Consider the following 19,789-nt stretch of genomic DNA (forward strand, 5'->3'; position numbering starts at 1 on the left):
ACCGGACTTCAAATTCCTCAATGCCGATCCGCTGTTTACAAACACGCCAGCGGAGCCCTTTGTCTGGGCTGCCCGGCCGCAGAAACGCAGGAGGGAAAGGGGAAACAGAGCCGGCGTTCTCATCAGAGTAAGACGTCGCGCAAATCGACCCCCGCTACCCAGTATTCTACTGGCAAATGTTCAGTCTCTGGATAACAAGCTCTGAGAGCTGAAAGCGCGGATCTCTTTCCAACGAGAGACGAGGGAGTGCTGCATTATCTGCCTAACAGAAACTTGGATGTCTGCTGAGATTCCAGATTCAGCCATTGAACCCACGGGGTTCTCCATGCACAGAGCGGACAGAGCGAAAGACCTCTCAGGTAAAAGCAGAGGTGGTGGTGTATGTTTTATGATCAACAAATCCTGGTGTGATCAGAGGAACGTACATTCTATCAAGTCTTTCTGCTCTCCTGATCTGGAATTTCTCATGCATCTGTGTCGACCATTCTGGCTAGCGAGGGAATTCACAGCGGTCATTATCACTGCTGTGTACATCCCGCCACAAGCTGACACAGACCGGGCACTCAAGGAACTGTATGGGATCATAAGGAATCAGGAAACCGCGCACCCTGGGGCCACGTTCATTGTGACTGGGGACTTTAAGAAAGCCAGTTTCAAATCAGTCGCACCAAAATACCACCAACATATTAGTTTTAACACACGAGGGGACCGGGTTTTGGACCATTGCTACTCTCCCTTCTGGGACGGCTACAAATCCCTCCCCTGCCCACCATTTGGCAAATCGGACCACTCTTCCATTCTGTTTCTGCCCGCTTACAGGCAGAAACTGAAACAGGAAGCACCCACCCTCAGAACGATCCAGTGTTGGTCGGACCAATCAGACTCTATGCTACAAGACTGTTTTGATCACGCGGACTGGGAGATGTTCCGGTCCGCCTCTGATGACGACATCGAGCTTTACGCTGATAGTGTGACGTGTTTCATCAGAAAGTGCGTAGAGGACATCATTCCGACCAGAACAATACGGATCTATCCGAACCAGAAACCTTGGATTAATAGCGATGTTCGCGCGGCACTTGATGCGCGGACCTCCGCTTTTAATTCCGGGAACGCGGAGGAGCATAAACAAGCCAGTTATCAGATCAGCAAAACGTCAGTACAGGAACAAGATTGAAGGACAGTTTAACACCACCAACTCTAGAAGCATGTGGCAGGGAATTAACATCATCACAGACTTTTAAGGGAATAAAAACTCCGCCGCGAACACTGCTGCCTCTTTCCCGGATGAGCTAAATACTTTTTATGCTCGTTTTGAGGGAAATAACACCGCCCTCACAGAGAGAGCTCTCGCAGCCGTAGCTACAGAGATTAGTTCACTCTCCGTCTCTGTAATGGATGTAACCCGATCCTTCCGACGGGTGAATATCCGTGGGTCCAGACAGCATTCCGGGCTGCATCATCAGAGCGTGCGCGAACCAACTAGCTGGTGTTTTTACGGACATTTTCAACCTTTCCCTCTCTTTGTCTGTAGTCCTGTTGCTCTGACCCCCATCATCAGCAAATGCTTTGAGAGACTAATCAGAGATTACATCTGCTCTGTGCTGCCTCCCTCACCTGACCCATTGCAGTTTGCTTACCGCAACAACCGCTCCACTGATGATGCCATTGCATCTACAATACACACTGCTCTCTCCCACCTGGAAAAAAGTACACTTATGTGAGAATGCTGTTTGTAGACTACAGCTCAGAATTCAACACCATAGTGCCCTCCAAGCTTGATGAGAAACTCCGGGCTCTGGGCTTAAACAGCTCGCTGTGCAGCTGGATCCTGGACTTCCTGTCAAGCAGACGCCAGTGGTTAGAATAGGCAGCAACATCTCCTCATCACTGACCCTCAACACTGGAGCCCCGCAGGGCTGTGTTCTCAGCCCACTCCTGTATTCCCTGTACACACATGACTGTGTGGCAACACACATCTCCAATGCCATCATTAAGTTTGCTGATGATACGACGGTGGTAGGCCTGATCACTGACAATGATGAAACAGCCTACAGAGAGGAGGTGCACACTCCGACACACTGGTGTCAGGAGCACAACCTCTCCCTCAACGTCAGTAAGACAAAGGAGCTTGTGGTGGACTTCAGGAGAAGAGATAGAGAACATAGTCCCATCACCATCAATGGAGCACCAATGGAGAGAGTCAGCAGCTTCAAGTTCCTGGGTGTCCACATCACTGAGGAACTAACATGGTCCATCCACACTGAAGCCATTGTGAAGAAGGCTCATCAGCGCCTCTTCTTCCTGAGACAGCTGAGGAAGTTTGGAATGAACTGCCACATCCTCACATGGTTCTACACCTGCACTGTAGAGAGCATCCTGACTGGCTGCATCTCTGCCTGGTACGGCAATAGCACTGCCCACAACCGCAAAGCACTGCAAAGGGTGGTGCGAACTGCCAGACACATCATCGGAGGTGAGCTTCCCTCCCTCCAGGACATACATACCAGGCGGTGTGTGAAAAAAGCTCGGAGGATCATCAGAGACTCCAGCCACCCAAGCCATGGGCTGTTCTCACTGCTACCATCAGGCAGGTGGTATCGCAGCATCAGGACCTGCACCATCCGACTTCATGACAGCTTCTTCCCCCAAGCAATCAGACTTTTGAACTCTTGATCTCCCACGATCAAATACATCAGCACTGTACTTTATTACTTTTATATCTCACACAGGACTGTCATAAATTATATTATTATTATATTATATTCTCTCTTAACAACTTACTATCAGCCAACACCCTGAATGTCAATACAGTACAATACAACCTACTGTACATTCTGTTTATACTATATATACTTTTTTTATTGTATAATGTGTATTCTATATTGTGTGTATTGTATACTGTACATTGTATGTTATTATTTGTATATTGTGTTGTGTGTAATTATGTGTATATTAGATTTTAAACTGTGTTGTAAATCTGATGTTATTGTAAATTGACTCATCACTGTCACGACTACTATGTTGCTCGGAACTGCACCCAAGAATTTCACACACTATTGCACTTGTGCATATGGTTGTGTGACAATAAAAGTGATTTGATTTGATTTGTTTGTTTAAATGTTGGGTAAAACCAATATCATGCAATATTGCTAAACTGTCTGCATATTAAGCTGGGATAGGAGAAAAATAACACAGGCATGAATCAGGAAGCAGTGGAAGAATCAGGGAATCAGGAGAAACTTCAGAAAAAAAAAAAGAAAAAGTGGACTAACATTAAAGTATTTGTGTAAAAGGGACCGAAGATACAGAGGCAGTGTTTTCTAAAGTGGTTCAATAGCCCAGCGGACAAAACCTGTGCATCTCCAACTGATTAATGACTACCCACTTCCTAATAAACAGTAATTGAATGGTCTACTGCAAAGCAGGGACTAAAAATGGTTCAAGGAACGAAAACGAAAATGAAATACATTTTTAGCAGAACATAACAAAAAAATGGAACAAAGTGATTTTCAGTTGTTCCAGAGTGAAAACGTTATTTTAAATGCTAGAAACCGGTTATAATTGGTCATTTTGTTCCGATAATGTTTTTCATGAAACTAAAGTCCAAAGGGTTTATCACAGTATATTTTTGGAACTACACCACTTCATGTTGCCCGAAAAAACGTGCTTTGATCCTGAAGGAAACTGCTGCATCCCATATTTCTTTACCTAATTGTCCATTGTGGATGAAGCATTCTGTGACTGAAGATCCTTTTAACAGCTATGTATAATTACTACATACACATGCACGGCTAATTCAGATACAAGGAAAACATTATTAGATGTAAAAAGTAAATTTCTCAGTTGTTTCCAAGTCTTCACTGAATTATTGTTAGATATGATGCATTAATACAGATTTGATGCTGCCCGGTTTTGACTCAGAAGCAGATCTTTAATTAAAATTTTACTTAACTGTTAATTAACTGTATGCTTGTTACGATTTCTAGAGATTAATCTCCAAATTTTGGTTTATTTTGAGGCAAGTGGCTTATTTTGAGCTTGTTTTTCCAGACCAGATTGTTTGCTTCTCTTGAGAGATCTGGCAGCACTGCAACTGGTATTTCACCCACCCCTTTGTGCAAAGTACTGACATTTTAAAAAGAACATTATTAACCGTTATTGTATTTTGTTCTAACCGGTAACCATTTGTAAAGAGGCTGCGGAACTTTTGAACCCGAACAAAAAAATACAGTTTTTGCTCAGAATGAACCGAAATGAAAAACATTTCGTTTTTAGTCCCTGCTGCAAAGGGCTTGAAAGCCTGAGAGAGCTGCTCACAGCCCATGGTATCGTCTGAGGTTGATTATGGTTGACCTTGTGTGAAGCGCACTTTGAAACAGTGAGTCTAAGCCATGGAACTGTAGCCAGAGAGCAAAGCAGAAGATAAATTAACAGATATTGTATTGACACGCCAAAAGGAGATCAATAATGTGATCAATATCTATTTTATTTTTATCACAAAACTCTGTGGAGGAGGAAGACGACTGATCAAATTTGCCAGGACACATAGGCATATCAAACCATATTAATTGAGAAAAACTGCTTAGGTGACAGATTGTTAAATCAGTCAGTATTGTTAAAATCCAAACAAACAATTATTGCCTTCAGATGTATAAACCTTTTTCAGGATGGATTTACTATAAAATCTGCATTACAGTAGTTGTCTTAACATGACTCCTTGCACATAGTTCTTATAATAAGTGTTAACATTATTTATTAATGATTTTTGTTGGTGTAACCTAATGTAGTCAGTAGTGTAACCCATTTGACTTCACCTATTTAAGTACATTCAGATGTTACAACATTTAGCATATTTTTAAGTTACCTGACAAAAAATACTAACAATTATAATAATTTAGCCCTTTTTACAGTCTCCAAAATTTGCTGTAAACAAATTTATATATATATATATATATATATATATACTTATCTATTGGCTGGATGCCTTGCCTGTTAATTAAAAATGGCATAATTTCTGTCAAGAAAGGTGTTTTGAATAAAACAGTCTTATAATTTAATCTGTTCATCAACAACTAAATGTAACTACTGTATGGTAACAGTAGCGGGAGGCAATATTATCATAACCATGTCAACGATGAGGTAATGTCATTTATTTTGAAGGATGACTCATATTTACTGAGTGAAGTGTGTTAAGAAGCCTCCCAATATATTGCTCTTTTAAAAAGCATTCTCATATTACATGCTTTTAAACATCATATGGTCTAATGGATTTGAGTAGCATACTCTGATTTCTCATCCAAGTATTTTTACATTAGGATTGCTTTTATCATGAAAATTACTTATATACTTACTTAAGAAAACCCAGATTGCTGTAAATAGGTTCTAGCAGAACTGGTTATTTGTTATGATTTTGAAAATCATGTGGCTGCCATTGTAAAATATATCTACTCTTTGATAGTAGATTAAAAACGTCACCTCACAATGAAATGCACAGGCTGCCTCATAATAATTTGTTAGCGCAAAATATCTATGCCAAAATATACATGTTACTGTCAGATTCCTATGAAATAGATCTGTTCAAGGGTCATAATCATGCATTATGATGTTGAGTAATATACATGGCTGGACAGGAAAAGAACAGTGTGCCACAGCTATATGTGCAATGGGAATACAAGCCTTCGGCACGAGAATATTTACTGGACATTGTTGAGTGCTGGGGAATGCGGTTAATGGCTAACATTACGTAATCCTTCTAAGCAAGTCCTGCATGATTAGCATTTCCATGTCTTTAGTGCCACAAGTGTGAACAGTCATAAAAAGGAGCCCTCATCTGTTCTTGTAAATCAAATCGTGTTTTGAGTGGTGGTGATGATTCTGCCAATTAGCTGAGGTTGGGCAGGTGAGAATTACACATGGTCCATTCCCAAGATCTATAGCACCCGTGATTTGGCAATCTCCATACAGCAATAAAGGTGATAAGGAATGAATTATACTATTGATGAGGTCCTTAACGAGGTAATAACCACACTCCCCAATTCAGTAATTTTTTCGATAAGAATATCTTTATTAGGAAAATGCAGACTACAGCAAAAATCACAGCACCAAAACAATACCCGGCAGTGTAATTGCCTTTATCTGAAATTATAATTTTCATTAAATGGAATGCTACGTGTTATTGATTGTTTAAATAAGACTCGATATATTCCTGTTTCAAAGCACTGTGAAATTGCATGGCATTGTAATATTCCAAAGCATTGTAGTGTATGTTCATCAACTTTATGAGAGTCACACTGCAGTGGTCAAGGACAACTGGACCACACAAAGTCATGTATCTAAATGGACAAATTTTATGAGGTTAGATTACAGGCAAAAAAAAAAAAAAAGAAAAGAAAAAAAAGAGTGCTGCTTCCTTTCCTCATGTCTGCATCTATTGTGTGAACAGAAATGAGATAATATGAAAGTCACTTGTGACTTGTGGTATGTGTTTCAATATTAAATCCAAAATCGTCACATACTGATATATAAGCTCCATACCTTAGGTTCTGGTTCAGCTAATGGCTTGTCCCCGCTATCTCCATGGCTGCTGAATTGGGGGTCTCTTTCTGGATTTTGTGAGATCTGTTGACAGGAATTGTGTTTAGGTTTACTATAAGTTATGGCAATTGATTAACTGCAAGATCAACACCATCGGGCCGAACGCTTCTGAACAAGATGAGTAATGGTTCCAGTAAAATTTCCACTTTAGCATCAGTACAGTAGGATTACAAACCGTTCCTGGCCCAGTCACACTGTTATGGTGGAATGCCTGTAGTGACGTGGCGACTCATGATTGGTCACTTGCTTAATCAGTTCATTCTAATCCTGATTTTGCAGCACTACAGTGGAAAAAGAGACTGTTTCTTTTCCAACGAGCCTGGACTGGTATGGAATGGCATGGTTTTATGCAAAAAAAGAAACATTCAGCCCGATGGTGGAAGAAATGCTTAACATGTCTCTATAAATTATACTCACCTGTTCTATGGGAAGATCCACCTTCATACTTTCCTCTTCCATGACCTCAGATGCTGCTAGTGTCTCCTTCCTTTTGTTGGTGGCTTTGAAGACACTTTTTTCTAGAGTGAGTGAAATATCTCAATTATAATGCTGATCCTATGCTTGCTTCACTCATCTTGCACTCAATGTCAAAGTGCAAATTTTATTTAAGTTGGTTTGTTGCAACAATATTTCATTTTTTTGAAAGCACACATGGTTATAGAAAAGCTTGGCTGTTTCAACTATTACCTTTGACCAATCAGAATTTTGACATACATTTGTTTTTTTTTTTTACAACCGTGGTCTTACTTCATACTAACACCAACTTACATACAATGTATGGAGCTAGAACAATGAACAAACTATTTGAATCTCAGTGTTGCTTATTTGAATTCTAGATATGTTACATTTAACTAAATTGAAGAGTTTTTTGGTGTATTTAAAAAATATATATTTTTAAACAGCTGATTTTTTTTTTCTTAAAAAGTGGAATTAGCTGCACATATTCAGATTATAAATACATTTTCAGATTAAGAAGAAATTCAGAACTCCAAATACAAATCTCTCAAATTCAGATCTCAGACATTCATATTGTAAGCACACTAGGCTAAAGGTCAAGCTTCCATTTTCCACAGAGAAAAGTAGAGGTAATCCGAATAGTTGGATTTAGCATTTTGGCCAATCTCAGAGCTACCAGAATTCTCTGGCGCAGTCCGATGCATAATTCCACCTAATATAAATATATATAAAATATAAACCACAAACATCTTCAATTTTGAATTAACAAAATTCTGTTAAATTAAGCAAATAATAGTAATTGTTCTAGCTCCATCATGTGTAGCATCATCCAAAAGTTTTCAGTTACCAATGCAATTGTAGAAATATCCCCTTTGCTTTGTAAATCTGCAACAGAAATTTATCTATAAGGAGAATTTACAGAGATAAGTGAGTACTATTCATCATTGACATGTTGAGGTCATGTGATCCCAGCATGGAGACCACAATGAGAGAGACCCACCCTTATGTAAAATAAAACAGCTTTTCTAGGCCTTTGATATGACTGGCATCTTCATCTCATGAGAGTGTACATTATTTAAAAAAAAATGTTAAAACATATAATTCACTTCTTTAGGTGTTGTAACTTTAAGTAGATCAAATTACTTTTTGCACATTTAAAAAGCTTAGGATAAGAACACTAGAAATATCAGCGTAAAGTAGTTTCAGGTTAGTCCATGAGAAGGATATGAGAACTTTTAAAAGCTCAGCTTCATTCTTCACTATGCACATAACATGACAGTGTAAATTAATAGTCCATCTCTGAACTACAAATCAATTAATGTTAGTTCCAAAACATTCAATATCTTTTCTAAAATGCAGACCATTACCACAGACAAAGAAGAAAACCTGTCTGGAGATGGAATGTCTTCTTTCTGCAGATGAGACATGAGGGTTAAAGTGATAAACACTCTTCAGAATTACCCAGAACACTTCACCTCACATAAAATCAAGTCCATTTAAACTCAGCACTTGCCAAAGAGTTTAATGGGCTTTCTTGATCCTGAAACGCAAACTGCATTGGTCGGTGCCTTTGACATCCAAAGGTAAGACAATCTGCACTAATGATAGCAGATGCTCTCCTCTTCTAATAGGTGATGTGAATGGCTCTCATGGTCATGGCATGTTTGATTATCACTCTGCAGCGATTGATGTAGTTAAAAGGAGGTTTCTTATTGTTATTGTTGTTTTTTGCTGTTTTTTATATTTTATTTTTTATTTCTGCCATTAGGGATGGCATTATGTGGATCCTCTACCACAAGAGACATGATCAAGTGTCCAGAGTAGGTAGGAGCCATCATCGAGGGGCTTTCATAAGAATTGCTGCAGACATCCTGCCCATACGCTAATGTGTGCTCGGCACGACTGAGGGAAACTCAACTCCATCACAAGGACTGCTGGCTCGGCTCTTATGTGTAAAGTGATGGCAGCTCTGGTGCACCAGCAATTACTCACTGAATTACCTCATGACATGTACAAGACATGATGCACTGATAAGTCTTGCTCGGTTTATCCTGTGTATAATCTGCAGGCCCACACAGAATCTGCGTTTGCAGAATTCTACTGAAAACACCACAGATTTCCGCAAAATTTCCATTCACAAATTCGTGAAAATTCATAGCGGGAGGGGTTTCCCGCCGCAATTTTGAAAAAATAAACCAAGCAATCGGCAGAATTTACTGTTGCTCATCACGGCTGGTTAGGACCAAAACTCTGATTAACATAGTAAATATACCTTTTATCTTGTCATTTGTCGTCAGGTTTGGACACAGTGTGACTGTAGCTGCCTTCAGCCTCCTCTGTCTATCTCTCTCAGTTTGATTGAGAATTCCATTTCAAACAAATAAAGCTGGGCAAAGAAACGCATCTGTTCTCTGACTACAAACTCATCAGACATATTTAGTAAGTTCGGTTCTCTGCTTTGTGTGCAGCTGTGTAGTGTTCTGTTGTTTCTATCGCTGTGGTTGACCTGTTTTTATATAAACTATCCATGTTTTCCCTTGAATGCCCCATGTTGTGAGGGGGCTGCTTGAATTGTTTCTCTCGTGTAGTCTCATCATGAACGCGCAGAGGAGAGTAACGGTCGGTCTACAGTTTCACTAAATAATATACTCGATTTCGGTTTGTTTCTCACCAAAGCTTATCGTATGCTTTCTTAACAATCATGAGTCTTGTGGACTAATTTATTAGACTTCTGAATTATACACTGAGCACAATATTTTTTCACAATTTCTCCCTTTTTGTTAAGAAAAAGAAAGAAAGTCAAATGGGGTTATAACAACACAGGGGTGAGTAAACAATGACTGAATTTTAATTTTGGGGTGAACTATCCCTTTAAAATCATGCACTCTCACATGAGATGAAGACTCCAGTTGAATCAGTAGCCTAATACATGCTATTTAATTTTACATGGAGCAGGTCGCCACATGGGAGCTGCCATGTTGAGATCTCATGACTAACTACAAACTGTTCACTAGGTGTCAGTATAAGTCCATGATGGCCAGCGCAACATAAACAAAAATTTACAGAGAGCAGCTTTAAATCCATTCTGCAGAATTAAGTAGATTAGTTTCCCCAAATCATGCAGAAAATATTGAAAAAGTTTTCTGTGTGGGCCTAATAATCTGTTTTGTAAGACAAATACTGAATTGATGCACATGCAGTTAGTAAAGGAATAAAAGTAGAAGTACAAAACACAAGTTATGAAAGAAGTGTCTATTTGCAACAGAAACTGAACGAGAGGCTGGTCCAATGAAAGTGAAAGAACAAAAACTGAGAAAAAAACAAACAGAGGGAATGAGAGAGGGAGATTTCTCATGAATAACTTATGAACATTTTGATTACCTATCAGAAAAAATGGAAACATTTTGTTTACCCTGGCATAGCTAACAGGGCACTTGCATACATTTGAAACTAAATGGCCTGATTGAATTTATCTATGATTTAAAGCCCTCTGCAGCATTTGAATATATTCTGAGCTTAATATTCCTCTCACAGGACGGCTTTCTATCCAAGAATGGGAGCATATTTCCCTAATGTAGGTGGGCTTTAGAGAACAGCCTGTCAATTCAAAGCAATTTCTACCACACACCCGCGCTCTCTGTATTGCACCGCACTTGTGCAATAGTACAAGATCTCTCTTTTTTCTCTCCCTCCCTCAATCATAAATGCATCACAATCACAAAAAACAGGGTATAAGAGAAAGATAGAGCGCAAGAGAGGAGAAAATAAGACTTTTACAAAAACAACTGCTATAGTGCCTTTCAGCGATTATGCAAAAAGCTTTTATCTGCTGAAGGAAAAGAATGGAAATGCATAAACTCCAGGGAGATGGACGGAAAACTATTGTATCACAAGTTCCAACACTCACCCGTTGTAGTGAAAAGATCTGGGATCTTAGAGCCCTGCCTCGGCTGTTTGGCTTGGTCCGTAAAAGTCATTGTTGTCCACTTCTGGTTTTGAGAGCAACAATGTTAAACAAAAATAATCTTCAAATAATGACCATACATGGCTTTGATTCGATCTGATGCTTAAAGTGCGTCTACAACCCGTTTATAACAAGAAACAACTGTTTCGACTGCAGCTTGTTCTTCCTATCTTACTCTCTTTTTCACATTTTCCATTGACCTCAATTTTTCATGAGCTGATATTCTTTGTAGCTCCCCAGTGACTAGCACAGTATTGAATTCATCTGGTTCCAATACATCCCATGCACAACCTATCAATCACCAGAGAGCACAGCAAACTAATCATTTATTGATGAAATAGGGCAGCCATGAATTTCTAACAGCAATAGTCTTATTTATCAAGCCAGATCAAACAATGAGGATCCAAACCAGCTTTAAAAAGAGAGTTGGAGGGAATAACTTATTCTTAGGCAGACGGCAGGCAGTTATTGATGATAAAAAAAAAAAAGGCTGGGGCACTGGAGAGACAGAGAGCAAGAGCGAATAAGAGAGGGAGAACAGTGGGAAGAGGAGTTCAGACTGATGCTTTGACAGCGGGAAGCATGTCTGAATTAATACTCCCACAAAAAGTAATTTTCTTCCAGCAGCCCATGTATATCTACCATTGGGAGCAAGGTGAGCCATTTCTGGCAAAGTGAGGGAAAGAGAAGAGTTAATGCATTTTTCTCCAGCTCTTGCCACTGTTAGTTGGCTCCATAGAGAGGCAGCTTGGGGGTACTTCACTGATCTCCATCTTCCACTGGTACACATTCGGGCAATGGTGTTTGCAAGCCCACTAACATGGGGTCTGGGGAATAGCTGAATATTTGTTACATTCGCTTGCTTTTTAAAAAGCAAACTTTGCCTGACATTCCTTTGAATTTGAGCAGCCGTTAGTGAGCAAAGGAGAACTAATACAACAGCAGTAGCAAAAGTTCAGCTGGAATATTCAATTGGGTTTGTCAGAATTTTGATCAAGTTCATAAAGTAGGCTACTTGTATATAAAAGTTGGAGGATACATGTAAGGAATCCACAAACTAAAGAGCATTTTGTAACGCTACAAACCACAAAGCTGGAAATTCATGAACTGAAGTGGTTGTTGGGAAAAATTAAATAAAACTGAAATACTGAGAGCAAGTTAAATTTTGATCAGATCTCAGCCTCAGACAGCATTGACCGTTACTGACCCTCTGATTCATATTGCACAATGATATCAATATAATATTTATATATAAATGAACACTGGCAAGCACAATTCAAAAATTGGTAGTTCAGATTTAATTGATTGGCTTCTACGTAATTTCCCACAATCAGGGTGTACAAGTCCGTGTGGAAACAAAGTTGTATTAACAAGGTTCTGGGTTCAAACAATGAGAACATTTGAGCAAGAACTAATCATTGGATTTTGTCAGGTTAGTGGCCTCAAATCTTTGAAAGATACACAGGGTCAGTTCCATAATTTGGTGAGTTGCCTTGCTGTGTCCTGCCCACATTGGCAGTAGACATTTGCCGATATTCAATAATAAGGTATACCGTGATAATTAACATGCACAATATTGCTATTGTGAGCACTTCAAAATACTGTGAACATTTCTAGATAACCTATTAACCAAATTGTTTAGATCTTTCTGAATGCACTATAGCATTTCCATTAATAAATCAACATTCCCAACAATGTAACTGATTTCAATACAGGTGGCACGAGAGGAACAACGCAATACCCTGATAAGCAGTGCCACCACCTCTGCACGTGCCTGGATTATAAATACAGTATATAAAAAAATAAAAATGTATCTTGATTCCTCCGCCATCTTGAATTTATTTTTCAACCAAGCTCATCACAGTGCATTATGGGATCACCATATAAGGATACATACAATGATACTTTATACGATTATGTTTTACAAGATATTTTAGGAGGCAGCATAATTACAATATTGGAGACCTTTTGGAACAGCACCTATGATGTATTCAAGTGCTGCCACTGGAGAAAGCTAACTAAGTTTTGGAACAGACCCTCAGAGTTTTGTTTGAAGCACTTAGTAGTCAGTGGTGGGTAGAAATGGACTACATGTAATCTGGATTACATAATCAGATTGCAAGTTCTTGCAAAGTAATTAGATTAGTTTGTGTGTAATAAATGTGCATGTTTAGATTAGTTACTTTTTATGGATTACACGACGACATATTGATTACACTATCTCTTAGTCTTGACTTAGTCTTAAAGGAGGCACTCAGGGTGCTCAGGCACTGACACTCACTGTGTCATTAATATTGAATGAAGTGAGTGTAAAATGGTACTTAAAACACTTAAAAAATTGCATTTTCATCCAAACATGCGATAAGTAATTCAAAAGTAATCAGTTTAGATTAACTAAAAGAGTAATATAAAAGATTACATTACTGATTACAATAGTTGGCTCATTTGTAATCATAACAGATGGCACTTCAGAAATAATCTACCCAACAGTGTTAGTAGAAAGCAAACTAGATATACTGTATACATAGTTTTTGGAGTTATGTCTGTAAAATAATTGGTGTTATTACATACTTTCTGATCATAAAATCTATGCACATTTCTGCCAATTTCGTAGATTTTTTTCTGTACAGCCAGTCAGAGACACTGCTTTTTTTTTGCATGTGTGTGGTAAAAAAAGGGCTATAGACTTTGTCAGATAAACCCGCCCCTAAATTACATGTAAAAAAGAAAATGTTGTTGTTCTCTTTGCATGTTGATCAGATGGGCTCTTCTTAACTAAGTTCTTGGCTAGTGTAAGATGCAATGTGGATCAGGCTTTATGCTGACAGACAAAATCAGACAACGGAAGACTAATTTTATTCCAACCCAGGTATTTGGAAATAGAAAGTCTGAGGTCAGTGTATAAGCTTGAATTTATGTAGACCAGGCCTACACTGTGCAACTGAGGGGCCGATATCCACTGATAAGTGCTTGTGTATGTCAAAACATTCTACACTGATCTGTAAACAACATTTAGAGTACGGTAAGATGGGGGAGGGTATCTTCAAACCTAAGCAATGTGATAATGTCTCTGAAGCCAGGTGTGGAGGACCCCCGATGTATTAGTGATCCACACCCCCTGCCTGGGCAAGACAGGCCTGACAGAGAGCAGCTGGATGGGTGTCTCTAGCAATCCCCTCGAGAAAGTAATGCTACTACAAAACAGGAAGCCAACCTGGGGATAGCAGCAGATCTGACACAAGCAAGCCACAGGAGATATGAGGGGACAGCTTCACCCTGCAGTTCCATGGCATAGGTCTGGCGTAGATTTACTTTTCCACGCTGCCTGCCTCTGGATGTCACAGTCACGGATGTGTGGCCCCAAGTACAAGGGGGTGTGATCATCTCTGTCACCACTGCACTTTTCCACCCATCTCAACTTTGCTGACACCGTTAGACCAGTGGGAGGATAAACACCAAATGCTGCGCTGCTGCTTTCATCTGCTGGTGCAGTGGCAGTCTCTGTCACATGAATAAAGCCTGTGCAACAACACCCCACTGAGACATTGGCAATAATACACAGGCCCATCCATGCAGTTACAAGAATAGTTCACACAAAAAGAGATGTTTGGCAAAATGTCATTGCATCTTATTAACATACTGTATACTGAAACTGAATGGTGGCTGAGACCTGAGTGCCTAACATCTAATGTTTTACAATGTTTTGCCTAATGTTTTTATAGGCTTAAAACATACTGTATCGATTCCTTGGGAAAAGAAGAGGCAGATTCTGACATCAAATTATTTATGTTCTAATGCACTATGATATAATTTGATAATGTTAGCAGCTGGACATAAAAAATAAAAAAAAGGCTGATATTGTAGTGGTTGTTGGTGAAGGCCATATCTGAGTGTTTGTCTCCCTCATGTGTTAAGTAAAGGAACTGTAGAATGAATGCTATGGAAAAGTTTCATGCTTTGGATTAAAAGAGACTCAGCAAAGTCTTAAAAGGGATAGGTCACCCAAAAATGAACATTATGTAATTATTTACTTACCCTCATGTTGTTCAAAACCTATATGACTTTCTGTCTTCAGAATGTAATAGACTGAAAGCCTCCAGTCTATTACATTCTGAAGTAAAATCACCATTCACGTTCATTAAAAAAAAAAAATGCAATGAAAGTGAATTGTGACTGAGACTGTTAGTCCCTAACATTCTGCTTAACCTCTCGTTTTGTGCTCCATGGTAAAAAGAAAGTCATATGGGGTTGGTCTGAGTAATTGATTTTCATTTTTGTGTGAGCTATAAGGTTGCCGACTCCTGTACTGCTTCTACAGTTTACTTAATTGCAGCTAGTAGGCCTACTCAATCATAAAACATACTCCTACTCAACTACTCTACAAATGTATACTAAACATGTCAGTCAAGTACAGTATACTTACTAAAGTACACTAAACTATACTTTATTATGAACCAATGTCCTGGAAGTGTACTTCTTGAAAGCATGCTAAAGAACATTTGAAAATGTAGTGACTTTAAATGTCAGTAACACACTAAAGTTGACATGACAAACAAGTACTTTTTTTAAGGACCTTAATCAATGCTATGAATTAATGTCCTGGAAGTGCATTTCTTGAAGAGTTACTAAAGAACATTTGAAAATATATTGACTAAATATAATATCATGTAACACATTTAAATTGAAATGATAATCAAGTATACTTACGTTTTTATGTACTTTAATATGTTAGGCAGTGTTATACTTATTTTAAGAACAATTAAACATTTAAAAAGTTTTGATTTAAAATGTACTTTCAAAAATAATACTCTTAAGTTGACATTAAAACTAAGTGCACTTTTAACATGTGCTTAAGTATATTAAGAAATATTCGCATGAAAGTGTATTCCTTAAAGTACACTAAAGTATCCTTTTAATTCTTTTAAATTATATTACCTGAAAGTGTACTTTTTAAAAATTTATTTTGGGATTTCAAGGACACATCAAGTCCATGTTTAATACATTTAAGTGTACTTCTTTTCAACAAGAGATCACTTAAGCCTAAATTTCTATGCCATTATGGAACTATAACTTGCAAATAATTTCAGCACAAAATATTATGCTTTCAAATAATAAAATATGTTTTTGACATTAAATAATCATAATATCAATACAAGTGTGCTGCATCACCAAACAAAAGTATTTTCCATTTTATAAATATTACAACTTTGAATTACATCGAGAGATACTCTGAAGGGAATATTAATACATGATTGCTTGAATGTGTTAGTTTTCCTCTAAACAAATACAGATTACAAGTAAATGTAAACATATTATTGAGCTACACCTTGGAATTTAATGACACTTTGATGAGACTTTGATTGCTATTCCATCTTCATTCTATCAAAGATAACTGGCCACTTCAAATTATTCCCTCCACTCAATGAAGCTCATGAAGCATGAGAAATCAATTAAAGAAAAACACTCCTGGAGTAACCACCAGAGCTTTCATTTCTAACATCAACGGGCAAACCTGAAGCCATAATTTCTCTTATTTATAATAGCCAGATGTCTCAAACTGTTTCGAGTCCCAGTCTACTAAGTGTGTTTTCTCTCCATCACGATTTGCCAGGTCTAGCTCCTATTGTGGTCTGGACCTTCTCAAAGCTTCAAGTGATCACTCTTAATTTATCCTCATTCTGTGGGTACGGGGGAGGGTTTCTATGCCTTCCCCTGGTGAGAGTGCTCAGCTCTCACTTGATCAAGTAACACAAACTCTGAGCATTGGGACAGTTTGAAAAAAGAGAGGTGAGAGGAACTCAATACCTCCTTCAGATAGTGATTGATGGGAGGGGGGATGTATCCACTCCTAGCTCACACTGCCACAGATCAGCCTGATTGAAGGTATTGAGATTCTGGGATGGTAACATTTTTCTCAACTATCTGGTCTTTAACACTAATGAACAGTAGAGAATTTATATCTGGGCCAACTTGAAATTTTCTCACTAAGAGGGTTCGGTCAGAGGAGAAAAGGACGTGTGCTAATCAAGATCACTGTCTTGCAAAAAATGAGCTTGGTACATTAGCTCAATTTTATGTTTGATCTCCATATCACAGTTCAAGGGAGCAAGTAAGATTAATGATAGGACTAGTCATGGAATGTGAAACGTGCCAAAACATGCTAATATACTTCTATTCAACCCAGACTTATAAAGGATTATTAGCCTATTAGTCTTTGATGATCTAAAATCCAGACTGTTCATACTGTGAATTTGGCAACAGTAGGTCGAAAGTTCTACTGCTGAAATCCAACATTTTGAGAAGGATGTAGCTGCAGGCCGAGCTCCAAAAATGGGCAAGAGCTCCAAACCCCCAGAAAATATATACAGAGCCCCTAACCTAACCCTTTTCCTAACCCTAACCATGTGTGGAAGTGTCGCCCCTTTTTGGAGTTGGCCCAACCCCTTTCTGAAGTAACCCTTCCCTTTTGGAGTTACCCCGCCCTCTTTTGGAGAATCCGCCCCTGGGCTTCAGCTATACCTACTTGGAAATTTTGACCATTTTGTTGACCAGTCTCTGAGAAATGTCCACAGGGTGGTGCCAAAATGGAGTTGAATTGTAGGTAAATTATGTAATGCATTCAACAGGAATGCATATTTAATTAACCCTACTCCCTAACCCAAACCTCAACCCTAAACCTAACCATCAGCGGAGTAAAAATTTAATTTTAGACCGAAAATACAACTTCTGAACCATGCTCACCATTGTTTATGTGAACACAATTACTTCCTGTATTTCATGGGTCCAGAACGTGTGTTTCAAAGGCTGCATGCACAATGCTCTATCAGTAACATCACAGGGAAAGGTAAACATGTTTGAATTGATGCAAAAAGGAGGCTGCAACTTGTCAGTAATTAGATTTTAGGGTACATGAACATTCTGAAGTTGCATTTCGATTTTGCGTGATCATGTCGGTAAAATCATGCTGTCAATAATATGCACATTTTATCTTAAAAATATAGTGAAAGTATTTCTCTATTACAACTTGGTCACTTACCAAATTTCTATCATGTTTATCTCTTTTTAGATCTGGAAGAATGCCATTGTTGATCCTAAAAAAGGGGAAAAAACATTAAGCTTGGTAACATTAAAGGAATGTTCTGGGTTCAATACAGGTTGAGCTCAATCAACAGCATTTGTGGCATTGATTAACAAAGAAAACATTTTCGATTAGTCCCTTGTTTATTTATTTTTTTATTATTTTTTTTCTCCCCTTTTTCTCCCCAATTTGGAATGCCCAATTCCCAATGCACTCTAAGTCCTCGTGGTGGCGTAGTGACTCGCCTCAATCCGGGTGGCAGAGGACGAATCTCAGTTGCCTCCACGTCTGAGACCAACAATCCGCGCATCTTATCACGTGGCTTGTTGAGCGTGTTACCGCAGAGACATAGCGCATGTGGAGGCTTCACGCTATTCTCCATGGCATGCACAACTCCACATGAGCAAACCACATTATGGCGACCACGAGGAGGTTACCTCATGTGACTCTACCCTCCCTAGCAACTGGGCCAATTTGGTCATCATAACAATCTCATCTTTCTTACGCATCGGTTAGGTTGTAGATTATTCCTTTGCTTGGAAACAGCTGATAATATGGCAAAGGCTGGAACCTCTCGACTCCTACAGCAACATAATACTGGTTGTTCTCCAGCTCATATGCTTCATGTAATGTTCTCCCATTCAGCATACACAATCTGAAGGGAATGAGACCACTCATCATCTTCTTATATTAAAATTTACAGGCTTCTGAATGCAACTTATACCTGTGAACAGCTCCAGTGCGCATGGCCAGTATGTTTTCCCAGCTAGTAAGCATATGTTTTGAAATCAGCACCCGTGCTGGAGGAACCAAGATATCTCCACTGGTAAAAACACTACAAAATACAATAATCACATTTGGTACTAAGGAACTAATTTCATAAATTTGTGCTTTCTAATTCTTTCTTTTAAAATGATAGTTTAAATAAAAATGAAAATGATGCCATTATTTACTCACCCTCATGTCGTTCCAACCCCATATGACTTTCATTTCTCCATGGAACACAAAAGGACATATTAGAAAGAATGGCGACTGAGGCTAAAATTAACATCTCCATTTGTAAAAGAAAGAAAAGAAAGAATGTCATGCAGGTTTGGATCAACAGGGATGAGAAATGATGACAGAATTTTAATTTTTGGGTGAACTATCCATTTAATAGATAAGACAGTATCCACTGATAATTAACAGCATGTGAGGAAATTAGAAAAAAAAAAAAAAAAAAAGAGAGCGAGAGAGAGAGAATGGGGGTCTCATTTTATACCATTAGACAGTATTACTTTACTTAAAGAATTAGACTTTGTTGTAGCCTGAAGGCTTGCCATTGAAGAATTCCAATAGGGAAACATTAAAAGCAGGCCTCACTTGATGGTGCACAACTCATTACTGATTCTCTTCCAGCGAGCCGGGACAATTATTCTGCTGTGAACTACAGGTCGGATCTGCATTGGAGACAAAATGAACAGGACCCCGCTGAGCACCACTGACAATAACTGTTCCACTGCTCATTTAGGGCACTCACACATCTGGTACTCTTCAATCAGCCTTCGTAAATACTGTTTTGGTTGTTGTTCAGATTGAAACACGGAGCTAAAAGAGTGATATATAGATTGCCATAACCTCAAGCAAATTCAAACTAAGTAGGCATTCTTATGATCATTGCTCACTAAGCAGGGTCTTTGCAGGTTTCGAAGGAATGA

The 19,789-nt window shown here is 38.7% G+C and overlaps 1 protein-coding gene across 1 annotated transcript; it reads right to left on the reverse strand.

Moving 5' to 3' along the window:
* Nucleotides 1–18,593: 18,593 nt before the first annotated feature.
* On the reverse strand, nt 18,594–19,537 carry LOC127411094 (doublecortin domain-containing protein 2-like). The gene is made up of 3 exons (XM_051646463.1): nt 19,455–19,537; nt 18,817–18,927; nt 18,594–18,747 (listed from the first exon to the last, which is right to left on the reverse strand). Exons 1-3 carry the CDS (start codon nt 19,535–19,537, stop codon nt 18,594–18,596), a joined length of 348 nt encoding a protein of 115 aa, XP_051502423.1.
* Between the last annotated feature and the right edge of the window lie 252 nt (nt 19,538–19,789).

This window comes from Myxocyprinus asiaticus, chromosome 20 (assembly GCF_019703515.2).
Source record: "Myxocyprinus asiaticus isolate MX2 ecotype Aquarium Trade chromosome 20, UBuf_Myxa_2, whole genome shotgun sequence".
NCBI classification, from domain to species: Eukaryota; Metazoa; Chordata; class Actinopteri; order Cypriniformes; family Catostomidae; genus Myxocyprinus; species Myxocyprinus asiaticus.

What these genes read in the sequence shown, in the direction of transcription:
- LOC127411094 (XM_051646463.1), bottom strand. Translation starts at nt 19,537, where the DNA reads ATGCAGATCCGACCTGTAGTTCACAGCAGAATAATTGTCCCGGCTCGC. An exon ending in AATGAGTTGTGCACCATCAA is followed by an intron (nt 18,928 to 19,454) that starts GTGAGGCCTGCT and finishes TGTATTTTGTAG; the next exon opens with TGTTTTTACCAGTGGAGATA. An exon ending in CGCACTGGAGCTGTTCACAG is followed by an intron (nt 18,748 to 18,816) that starts GTATAAGTTGCA and finishes CATTCCCTTCAG; the next exon opens with ATTGTGTATGCTGAATGGGA.